General features: G+C 43.3%; 1 protein-coding gene across 1 annotated transcript in view; it reads right to left on the reverse strand.

Moving 5' to 3' along the window:
• Positions 1–12,701, reverse strand: part of LLGL2 (LLGL scribble cell polarity complex component 2) — a 126,748-nt gene that overhangs the window by 51,523 nt on the left and 62,524 nt on the right. Inside the window, exon 4 of the mRNA XM_029600517.1 lies at positions 480–561. Within this exon, the coding sequence (XP_029456377.1) occupies positions 480–561 (82 nt within the window). The remainder of the gene's footprint in view (positions 1–479; positions 562–12,701) is intronic.

Genomic DNA, 12,701 nt, shown 5'->3' on the forward strand with positions numbered 1-12,701 from the left:
CAAAGCAAGGTTCGGATCAAGAGGAAGAAGATGGAGACCATGTCTCTGGTTATGATAAGCACCATACCTTTTCAAATAAAGAAGTCAGGCAGTCACTGCCTTTAGGAGTTTCAGATGCTGACAAGCTCTTATTTATCCTATTGGTAAATTGGGTCAATTTTTTTTCATCATAAACCATGCCAATTTGGGTAAGGAGCAAATCGTTTTTTTTTTTTTTTTTTTTTTTTTTTTTTAAAGAAAATGTACCCTTAAATTCAGGAGGAGGATTCAACCTACAAGTCACACACCAGCTCTCAACCAACCAGATATAAAGGGCCCATCCTCCTACTAGTAACAAAGACTGCTTGGGAACAAGTTTAGCAGCAAGAAGTTAAATCAGAACATGCCCATGATGTAATACTTTTCAGCATGCAGTACAGCATACTGAGCAGAAGCCTTGAGGCCTGTGGAACAAAGATTTCTCCCTCTGGCCAACTTGCCTGATGTGGTATGAAGCATATCTGCGTTACTGCATTATTTTCTTGGTGTAAGCCCATGAACTCCACGCCAGGCGATCCATATCTGAAAGGCTGGTTCAGGAATACACAATACCACCAATACATGAAAATACCTAATTTATCTTAAAAAGTTTTAGTTAAAAAGCCAAATTAGGCATGACACCTGAAAAAGAGCCAAAGAACAGCATGTGTACATATTACTAAACAGGAGATGAGAGCTCAGCTCCATACTCCTAGATCAGCCATATGGCAGAAAAGGGTCATATCCCTCAGGCAAAAGCAAGCATCAACTCACATGGTGACCCTACATACTTGAAGGGAAGAAAATAGTAACATAAGGGTCCATCTTCAGTTGCTGTCCAGCCATCAAAGCTAGCCAGAGTTAGACAGCTAATTTAACTCTGCCCTGAGACGCCACCAAGTTACCCAGCTATCTACTTAGTCTGGTAACTTGGGGGCAATCAACAAGCGAGGATTTTAAAATCTTAAATTTGGACTCAGCCGGACAAAGTGTAAGCCGAAAAAATGGTGCCAACCGACCCCCCCCCACCCCATACTAAATGGTGGCAGAAAAAGACTCAATTAGCTTATCCAGTCTGCCCAGCTGAAAGCAGGACTGCTTTGACCATTCAGAGGGACCTAGGCTAGCTTTTGTGGATGGGCCCCTTTTATATTCTTGCCATATGGATTGCCACACTCCCTCCCCCTCCTCGACCCCAGGACTCTCCTCCATCATTGCTAATCTGACGCTGCTGGCCCGCTGCTGCAGCTTTCCTTCTCTGCAATGGCTGATGGGAGGGAAGCCAAATGCTGCTGCCTCCTCCTTCTCACCCATGTGGACCATTGCAAACATGCCCATGCCTTCTTGTAGACTGGTGCAAGCACACTAATTAATGATCTTGTGGATACACACACACCCTTGTTTGTGAACCTGTGCGTGTGCATGCATGAGCCTATGCGTGTGGCAGTGAATATGCACAGGTGAGCCTGAATTTGTGCAAGCCTATGTTTGCCAGTCCCTGTGTATGGAAGCATGAGTGATAGAGCTTTGCAGACAGAGCATATAAGCAAACAGTACAGTGTTGCTTGGATTGTCTGGTCAATACCAGTCTCTGTGTGTGTAGGCAAGCCTGGGCCTGTGTGTGTCCATGCCTCTATATGCGTGTGCTTGTGTCCAGGTTTTACAAAGCATAGTTCTTTGTACAGTGCACCTTCCACTGTTCCAGGCACCACCTGGTGGCCACAGACAGACATGACAGTGTGACAGACCCAAACCTTTTAAACTTCTCTATGTATACATAAATAAAATACAAATGTTTCAGAAATCATGTCATGGTGTTTGATGAAATGTGTCATTCATGATTTTTGGGGCAGACTGCAAAAATTAATGCATACATAAAAGGGCATACTGCATTGTTTGAAGAATTTCTGAAACATCTGGCTGGAATGAATTAGGATGGTTTCCCCAACTACTCAAAAATAAAACAGAATAGTTATGTTATTTCAGCAACAGGGACAAAGGCCCTCCATTACCAGATACTTTGTGAACTAAATCCCTGCAAAAAGTCACTCAGATCCTATATAACAAACCTGCCATACCAAAACAGCACTAACTCCGAGAATGCAAACAAACAGCAGCTTCCCCACATGAAAAGATAAACACTGCAAATATTCCACTGGGTCCTAACACACCAATACACGTTCTACTGGGAAACAGATCCCTACACAAAAACTACATTCTAACAGAATACCTCACCATCACAAATTAGTTTCAGAAATATGCAAACTGAATTTGTCTTTCCTTTGCTGTTCATGCCAGCTTCACCCCTACCTTCCTGATCCCTGCAGACAGAAGAGGACAGGGAACGAGAAGAAGGCTGGTTAGGGAGTAGAGGAGCTATTCTTTGCTTTGCAGTGTCTCCTCCAGGTTCCCCATCCCTTAATGGCAGGAGGGGAGGGGCTGTATTAGGGATCAGAGTTGCTCCTCTTTGCTCTGCTCTGTCTGCTCTAGGCTCACTCCTCTCCCTGTTTTGTTGGTTTTTTTCCAGCTGCCTGAGAGGGAAGGGAATGCAGCAGGAAACTGTTTGAGATTGGGTTCACTGGCTGACAGTGTCATCAGGGCAGAGCCCTGTGTACTCATGTAAAGGACCCCCTCCCTTGTAAGGTCTGGGGCAGCTGCCCCTTTTACACAAAGATAAACGTGGTCCTGGTTGAGATTCTTTCACTTTGGTTAGATAAGCATACACCACCTATATATAACCCACCACCAGCTCTTCCCTCCCTCCCATGTCTTACCACGGCCCTCTCCACATCTGCCCCAAACATGCTCAGAGTCTGTTAATATCTAATGGACTCCATCACCTCCATTAGAAGGCGATTTAAACATTTCTAAACCACGTTTCTAGACTGAATGTACCCTTTCCAAAATGGTGTATATAATAGGAGAGCAGCCACAATTCCAGGCCTTATTTTTCTTTATGATTCTTTAAAAGACCAATAACCAAATCCAACACGCAGATCCCCCTCCAAGTTTTAGTACCAATCTTTCTAATTATATGCAGTGCCACCAAAACATCCGACCTCATGCTCACTGAAGCATGGTCGCCCAATGCAAGTTAGAAGCTCGATGCAGCCACCCCACTGCTGTTAGGATCAGAACCACTGCTCCATGCGATAACGTAAGAACGAAGAATTCAGGAAGAGGAGTGCTGGCCATGTGCTTGAGCCAGTCCACGCGACACCCACAGAGTGGAAAATATTTCACAAACATGCAGCTCAGATAGTTAAGAAGCTGCAGTGCATGGGGGCTGGGTTAAGGTCTTGGGCGCTGTGGCATGTGCAGCCTGGAGCAGCATCAATAGGATTAATTCGAACATTTACATTATATAAAGGTAGATTTAAATGTAGAAGAATTCTGGGTTGCTTTAGCTATTGGGAAGTGAGGGCCGATGTGTCTTCATTTCAAAAGGGAGTTGTCCATGTTGGGCTTACGGGAGGGGGAGGTTGGGGGGGACCTTGAAAGTCATTTCCAAAAGGATCTCTTGGAATTCTGAAATTAACCCCACCCCCCCCCAAAAAAAAAAAAAAAAAAGATTAAAGCCTATCTTAATTGGGAGGATGGAACTCTGCCAGGGATCCATTTGCCAGAAGGAAACCTGTTAAACAGGCTTTGAATCGGTCCTGTTCAACTACAGCCTTCACATCATCTAGTCTTTTGGCACCTGCCTAGTTGCCAACACACAGGGAATGCCAAAGCAAACAAGGGAAGAAGCGAAACCTTTCTGGACTGCGAGGCACCACCTCTCCCGGGACGAGTTTCCTGTTCCTGCTTCAGTTTTCACCTGTTGCAACCAGCAGAAGCCTCGCTGTGTACATTTTGTGTAGGTTTATTGTATGCACACATGAACAGACTCCTGAAGAGGCTCTCAGAAGCTGAGAATCTGCAAGTCAGGGCCTGTTTTGGAGAGGATTGTGTCACACAGGAGGTTGTTTGTTTTTTTTATTATAATCTTCAGCACAGTGCATATTAACACAGGGTAAGATTAAAAAAAAACCAAAAAACCCCCACCTATACTGCATAAAAGCCCTGTTCCATCTCGTGGGTATCGGTGTGCATCTGACTAAACAATCCATTTTTTTGTTCTACTAATGGATTCTGGATTAAAAAAAAAAAATGCCAACATGTATTGCTTGATTTGGATATTTCAACGGTACATTGGTAGTACTGCGCCACAGAGATATTGCCTTCACTGTCCCCAGAAAGGAGGGAATCCCAGACACTACTTACTAGTAGCTCCAACTGGGCATAGTCACGATGGAGTAGAGAGCAACTGATACATGCACAACGGCAAGAGGTAACGGGGAATTGGACTCTGATATCAACCAGCAAGGGCCCTGACTTTGACAGTCTGGGAAACTAAGTATGGGTGGCAGATGCTACCATAAACTTGCTGGGCAGACTGGATGGACCATTTGGTCCTTTTCTGCCGTCATTTTTTTTTTTATGTTTCTAAGTAAAGGAAGCTGCAGTCTCTCTTCCCTCATGACTGTCGCTGGGATGGCTAGGGGGTCAAAAATAAGGGGGGGGGGGGGGAAGGAGGGACAGGCAGGATCTTTACTTTTGAGCTGAATGTGCAAAGAAGGAGGATGCAGCTGATGTTAAAAATGAAAAAAAAAAAAGTTAAAATTATAAATAAACTCCACACATATACACACAAAAGTCCCCAAACAAATGTTACTTGACAATACATAGAAAACTTAGAAATACTTAACAGACATTACATCATAGACTATTACTTTTTTCTAGTATGGATTTTAAAATCAATTTTTGCAGTGTGGACATTACAGTTCAATCAGCAGCTCGTCTAGGAAGAGCTGTTTAGCATTCAACATTAAACTTGTAGATTTAAAGATTTTTGTTTTATGTACATCAGACATTATTGGCAAGGTCCTGAGCAGGATTTGAATATGGCATAACAATGGTAATTTTCTAGGAAACAAGGAGAAATTTAATCTTGCCTGAATTTCTTCCCTTGAATCCAGTCACACCAGTCCAGACAAACAGGGATTATATGTCCACTGACCAGCAGATGGAGACAGATTCATTGACGTCACCCCTTGTAGACATCCGCGCTGACCTCAGCCTGCTAGTATTACCTGTAACAAGCTAAGGGCCTGATTCACTATTTCCTCCCATTCTGTCTATGGGAAAATACCTTTATGAATCAGGCCTTAAGTTAGGAATTTATAACATACCCCAAAGCCAGACGGTCAATCAGAATATAGAAAATACATAACGAAAAACAGGAGATCTATGCACAACTGTAATCTTACAGTATGATTCCCCATGAACCACATAAGAGCAGTCTTTTACACAAGCTGCACTGACCATTGAAAAAAAAAAAGAAATAAGTTAGTCAGTAAAAGGAGGGTTCTGAACTGGTCTGACTGGATTAAAAGAAAGAAAATCAGGCAAGATTAAAATTTCTCCATCATCTAGTCAGACCAGTCCAGATAAGTGGGATGTACCCAAGCTACTCCTGAACTGGGTAGGAAGCTGCCAAACGTGCTCATATAACCTCCTCAGTAAGAGAGGCCTCTTTTCTCACTCTCATATCCAAATAGTAGTGTTTCAAAAACAATTACAACAGAGACCATGCCGCTGCTTTAAAAATCTCCTGTGATAAAAACAAATGGTACTCCACCAAGGAGGCTGCCTGAGCTCTGGCAAATGGGCCGACTGATTGCCTTGGCAGGGGCTTCCCCTTATCAGTGTAAACGGCTGTAATGATCTCCTTAATCCACCGCAAAATAGACTCCTTGGCTGCCGCTTCACCTTTTCTAACTCCACTGAACAAACAGATGATCGACTTCCTAAACTTAATCGTGATTTTCAAATATCACAGTAGATCTCTCCTCACATCTAAACAATGAAGCTTACCATACTCCCTTTCATTACCTCACTTACAAAAGGAAGGCAAACAGACTGCCTGATTCAAACAAAAAGCCAACATAACCTTTGGAAGAAAGGAGGGCACCATACGAATCACCACCATATTTTGTGTAATCACCAAAAAAGACTCCCTGCAACTCCGAGAGCCTTCCGGTTGAAGAAATCGCCACCAGAAAAACTACCTTCAAGGTAAGCAGCTTCAGCAAAATTGATCTAAGAGATTCAAATTGTGACCTAGACAAGAAGGACAAGACTATGCTCAGAGCCCAAGCTAGAATGAGGTCCCACACCGGAGGTCTCATGTGTTTTAACACCTTTCATGAAACATGAAACATCTGGATGAGAAGTCAAACACCCTGTCCCTAAGGACATGAAATTGCTGTAAATTAGCACCTTCAATGAATCTAGAGCAAAACCTTTTGACAGACAATCCTGTTAAAAAACAAACAAAAAAAACCAAAACACACACAAACCTAAACAAAACCAAGGGGAGAACACTATAAGGCACAGAGATTCTCCAGGGAGTAACCTGCCCTCTGGAACCATTGCTCAAAAATCCTCCAAATTCTCACATGATTCACCACTGCCTGAGAATAACTCTTCTTGATCAAATGAATTCTCTCAAGGACCAAACCATGACAAAGCAGATTCAGGTCCTTGTGAAGAGAGCCCCTGAGAAAGCAGTTATTTGTTCAGAGCAAACTGCAATTGATGCCTGTTCAGCAGTTTAACAAGATTTGCATACCAAAGAAGCTTTGGCCAGGTCAGGAGCCACCAGGATGAACAGGACCTGATGACTTGGCATTTTCTGAGTTACCCTCCCTACCAAGGGAACTGGCAGGAAGGACATACACCACCTCTGCTAAGGCCACTGTTGAACAAAAGCATCTTTGCTTTAATCATGCTGAAAATCTGTTGTACCTTTGTATTCACGCTGGTCACCATCATTTTATTTACAAAAATGTCTATACCGTATTAGCACTCTAGTAGTGTTTGCAGCAGTGTACAACATCAGTTTATACAATATCACAAGTAAACAATCATAAAACATCAATTAAAAAATATACATTCCATATCAACTACATAAAAATATTCTTAAAGGTTTTCAAACATTTCCTAAATTACTTATGATCAGATATTAAACAAATTTCCTATGGGAGCTTATGCCATAAAATGGGGCCGATTTGTGAAAATGCACACTTTGATGTAACCTTTAAGCGTGTTTCTTTTGCACCTGGACTCTTCAGTAGCAGCTGCTCACAAGATCACGGGTCTTGTACTTGCACCAGTCCCAACAAATAAGGGGGGGGGCACTACCCAAACAATATCTGATGTACTAACATCAAGATCTTAAACTGAATTCTGTACTGGTCTGGAAGGCAGTGCAGATCCCTCAGTTTCGGAGTGATATGAGCCGATAAAGCACATCCTGCAGCAATCCGAGCCCACAGCTCATATCCTTCAATTGTGTTCCCCACCTGTTTGCTTGAAGACTGAGATAACCATTCTCTGGGATCAACCATGTTCCTGCTGAGAAAATATGCTTGAACATTCTCCACTCATGCAATGCGTGAAGTAGATATCTAATTCTGTTCTGCCCAGCGCAGAAGCAAAAACTCATTTCCTCTCATATCTGAGGGTTCTTGATGCCCCCTGATGATTCACATAAGCCACCTCAGTGGCAATGTTCAAAATTACTCTCACGTCTGACTTTTGAGAAGGGATAAATTTGAGAAGGGCTAATTGAATGGCCCTCATCTCCAAGTGACTAATAGTCCACAATCCCTGAGCAATGTGCCCTAGGACCCCCACCTGGAAAGACTGGTGTCTGTCATCACTGTCACCCAGGCTAGAGAGTCTTGAGCTCCACCCTCTTAGCCGATTTCTGGAATCCATCCACCACGCCAAACTTGTTTGACTTGCTCAGACACCGGAAGACGGATATGACACTCCTGCATCTCAGGATGCCAGTGCTGCTCTCTGAAAGGACCTTATGTGCCCAGGGGACCAGATCCCATAAGCTGCAGATAACTCCATACTGTTGGACCTTTGCCCAACACCAGCACCTGAACCTGCTGCGGAAACTTCTGAATTCTTTGTTCCATCAAACAGACACACCCCCCTTTCATATCAAAGAGCTCTCAAATATTCTAACATTTATGAAGGCTGCAAACTGCTCTTGACGAAGTTTACTACCCAACCAAGCTCCTGTAACAAGTCTACCATTCTTTTGATGGCTAAAAAAAATTCTCTCGTTCTGACTTTGCCCTTATGAGCCAATCGTCTATGTATAGGTATACACCATTCCATCTTTTCACATGCAGCCACCACTACTACCATTACCTTAAAAAAGGTCAGAAAAGCTGTGGCCAGCCCAAAGGGCAGGGTTTAAAACTGAAAATGCATTCCCCCCCCCCCGCCCCAAGTCAACCTCCAATGACACTGTGATAGGAATATGCAGATAGGTCACCAAAACAAAAAAAAGAGGTCAGGTATTCTCTTTGCTTTACCACCGTGACGACAGGCTTCGTTTCCATTCGGAAATGAGACAACCTAAGAAACCTGTTGACCTGATTCAAGTCCAGAACAGTTTGAAAAGTCCCCTTCTTGGGAACCACACAGTAAATGAAATATCAAGATCCTCACTGAAGCCTTGGGACCAGTATCACCACTTTCACACAAAAGCTTGCAACTAAATGACAAGGGGAAATCATAAAAGCATGTGAAGCAGGACAGGAAAATTCCAGACCCACCGATCTGAAGTAATTCAGACCCAACTCTGATAAAAATGAGAGGTGGCCACCTCTCTCTTGAATCTGAGACTGGGTCTTGAAAAACTCATTAGGAAGTACAGGAGGATCCAGAAGATGCTGTGGGTCCCTTCTTACCACCTTTTTTTGCTGCCCAAAAGGACTGAAACTTTCCAAACAGCCAAGACCTTTGAACAGCTGAAGTGCCTTCTAAATCTCCCTGCATCCCAAAATCTATTACAGGCTTGAGCTAAAAAATAGGACAAACCTTTAGGCCTATCCTCTGGAAGCCTCAGGACCTTAGATACTTTCTTCTTTTTCCACTTCTGAAATATTCAGAGTCCGCAAAACCTGTGTTATTAGGGAAGCGACAGACCATGGGGGAACCATCATCCCCATTTGGAGGAAACTCTCCTTCCCCCGGTTCCTCCTATCACTAGTTCTCAGGACTTTAAAATCCTCTAGAGAATCCTTTGACTTGAAAGGATCATCTCCAATCCTTTTTCCTTTCTAGATCTTTCTGCTTTTTATAGCTTCCCCTGAAGAAGAAATTTTATATTTTAAAGTTTTATTTGTTTAATATGTATAGTTTTATTCTGTCTTTTAGTAATTTTATCTTTTAAGCTATTTCTCTAAGCTAGTAATTTTATTTTATTTATAAACGATTGTAACTTTCTTATGTTTTTATTGTAATGTAAACAGTCGTGAAGGCTACCGCTGAGATGACGGTATATAAATAAAATAAACCTTAAGAAGGAAAACCCAGAATAAAATGTAGGACCAAACTCTGCCCCAGAGAAAAAGCTCGTTGCATGCACCTAATAAACTTTTGACAGAGCAGCCCAGGCCAAGGAAGAAGCCTCTAAGGGAGAGGGCACAAACACTGCAGCCCTCAGAGTAACTGCCTGTACTGCCGAGTCTCCATGAGACAGAAAGAGCCTCTACCTCCCGTGCTGCTTCTTGCACTCCCAAAACAGCCTCCGTTCCCACCGCAGTACTCATTTCCCCAGAGGGTGTCTGCTGCCTGGCTGGCCCCGCTGAAGCCCCAATTTCAGTTTACCCCCTCTTTACCTAATCAGGCACTGCACAGTTTCACCAACCTCCCCCCCTGATTGTAACCTGCGAAATCCACACTGCTACAGAATGGGGCCTCCTCTAGCCCTCCCTGCAACGGCCACAGCCTGCTGTCTTAACCTTTCTCCCATCCTCTATGCAGAGAAACTGAATTTTGCTAAGTTTTTGGGTCTTTTTTTTTTTTTTTTTCACTTTATCCAATAGGCCCAGGATACAAAGGTGGCTTTTTATTTATTTATTTATTTATTTATTTTTTAAAGAGAAGGCAAACAGGGGTGGCAGGGGGAGATCACAGGCTAATGCTAAGTTTGGTAGCCCCCTAGCCAAGGTCTGCTTCACTGGGGGAGGTAGAAATAGTTTTTCACATCAGGAGCTGCCTAAGACAAATTGACTTGGCTTTCCCGAACTAGGCTCAACTGAGGGAGGAGAGCTAGTCTCACCTCTGGAGCAGTTCTCTACCATGCAGTCCTCCACTAAGTTAACTAGGCCTCAATCCACAGCACAGAATGCTCACCTACCATCTTGCTGGAGACAGATAATGCTGGCAGGCTGAGGCCAGGATGGATTATGCATGCAATGATGTACCCCATTCTGAATGCAGGAAAGGCGGGTAAGAAATGTTTTAAAAATAAAAACGAAAATCAAATAGTGACATCGGTGAACCTGTTAGTCTGTTGGGTGACACACTCATTTGTCTGGACTAGTCTGACTAGATGAGGAAGCCGTACAGTTTGGGGCCAACAATGCCCCCCCCCCCCATCTTCCACTACAGCTGCAATAAGGAAAAGGAAGTTCAAAAAGGGTCCAGATCAGCAATGTGGCAGAAAATCACCACTGCACTTCACCCTCCATTGCCTCGAGTACAGACAGTCTGTCTACGAGTCGTCTGGAGAAATATATACAGTATCTGAATGTAATCTGCTTTGAAATAGCTGAAAGGCAGAATATAAATCAAATAAATGAATAAACAGACATCTGATATCCGCATGCACCAGGACGTCACATTATATATTACATAATGTCAGTACTGTGTGTAAAGTCAACACAATCTCTCACTTTAGACTAAAATGAAATTGTTGCTCCTAATAGGTTCTTTCAAATTAAAATACAAGTAAACCATGCAATAAAACATTAATGTTTTTGTCTGTTAGACTAAATAGTAGAAAGTTCACCAGTTCCATTCCCGGTATCAGTCTCAACTTATGGGCAATTGTATATACAGACCTTCCAGTCCCATAAATATAGATTGGACACTATGGAGTAGATTTTCGAAGGGTTACACGCGTAACCCCCGAAAACCTACCCCAACCCCCCCCCCCCCACCACACTGCGTGCGCCGAGCCTATCTTGCATGGGCTGCTGGCGCGCGCACAGCCCCGGGATGTGCGTAAGTCCCGGGGGGGAGGGGGGGCGTGTCGCGACCAGTGCGTCATCGGGCATTCCGGGGCGTGGCCACGGCCTCCGGATCAGCCCCTGGACCGGACCATGGTGCGCCAGCGGTCGGCCCGGGGGGGGGGGGGGGGGGGGGCGGTGGAACGGAGGCAGGCTGCGCGGCTTGGCGCTCGCAGGCTGCCGATTTTGGGCAGCCTTGTGCACACAGACCCCGGATTTTAACAGCTACGAGCATGTGGTAAAAAAAACCAAACAAAAAAAAAACCCAGAGGAAGAATATCAATTGGGCAAACTGGATCTTTATCTGCCATCGTTAATTACATTAGGAGAGCAATGCATTCAGAAATCTAGAAAAAGAAAAGCAAAAAAGAGTGGATTGTTATAGAGCACAAATCTGTACTGTTTTGCATGCTAGATTACATCTAAAAATAGATAACACATGTATCTTTTAGCAGCATTTCTTGGATGCAAGCCTCCTTACTTTAACACCCCTAAGATATGCCAACATCCAAAAATAACAAACACCATTTTGTGCCTTATAAGAAAGAACAGAAATCTTTGTGAGAGGAGAGAGAGAATAGCTAAAAGACAGAAAAAAAAAAAAAAGAGAACCACATTGCTATTATTTGTATGCAGACATGTACATGGCCTGCATGCCAAGAAAAAAGAACACCTTATAAAGAGTATCATCAAACGGGCGCGAACCAAACAAAGCAAATAAGAAGCATACAAATCACTAGGCTCAGCTTTGAAAATTCAAAGGTCTTTTCCCCTTATTTGTTATGTGCTGAATATTTAATAAGTAACTAAAACACAGATGGCCAAGTAAATAGGTGAGCAAAGTCAACATAAGACTACGGAGGACGATCATTAGACAGGATCGGTAGCAAAAAAACGCCTTCTGTTTTTGCACTGGTGTAGTGCTCACTGCTTACTGTCTGCTCAGCAACAACGTACAGATATTGGGCCTGCACACCAAAGAGGTAGAGGAGCACACTGGCAGACAAGACAAAGATAAAACACACACATCCAAAAAATAAAATGGGTGCAAAGACACAGAGATCCGCACAGTTACAAGAGGTCTACTACTGGGAGAGTCAGTAGTCTGAACTGCTAAGTTAAGAAAGTTATCCTGCTTTAAAAGCAGCATGTTAAAAACATACAGAAAGTGGATTTCTATAAACTGTGTTATAAAATCGGACCACCGTCCCAATGACTTGTCTCAAACTACATCTACAAATATAACAGGAGCTGGAAGGCAGAAAACTTTTGACATGTGCTTCAGCTCCAGGGGAGCTTGTCAGCACAATCTAGTTTGCTTTCTGTCACAGATGTTACACTCCCATCTTCTAGTTTAGTTTTTTCCTCACCAAGAGGACCTAATTTCCAACATTATTCTGATATATCAACCAGCAACAAGTGCTATGAACATTACAAGAATACTCCAGTTCAGAGGCAGTGAAATTTTTAAAGTGTCCTTTTTGGGAAAATAAACCCAGTAGTAAAGCTAAACTGGAGATCAGGTAAGCAATTCCT

Source organism: Rhinatrema bivittatum, chromosome 4 (assembly GCF_901001135.1).
Source record: "Rhinatrema bivittatum chromosome 4, aRhiBiv1.1, whole genome shotgun sequence".
NCBI lineage: Eukaryota > Metazoa > Chordata > Amphibia > Gymnophiona > Rhinatrematidae > Rhinatrema > Rhinatrema bivittatum.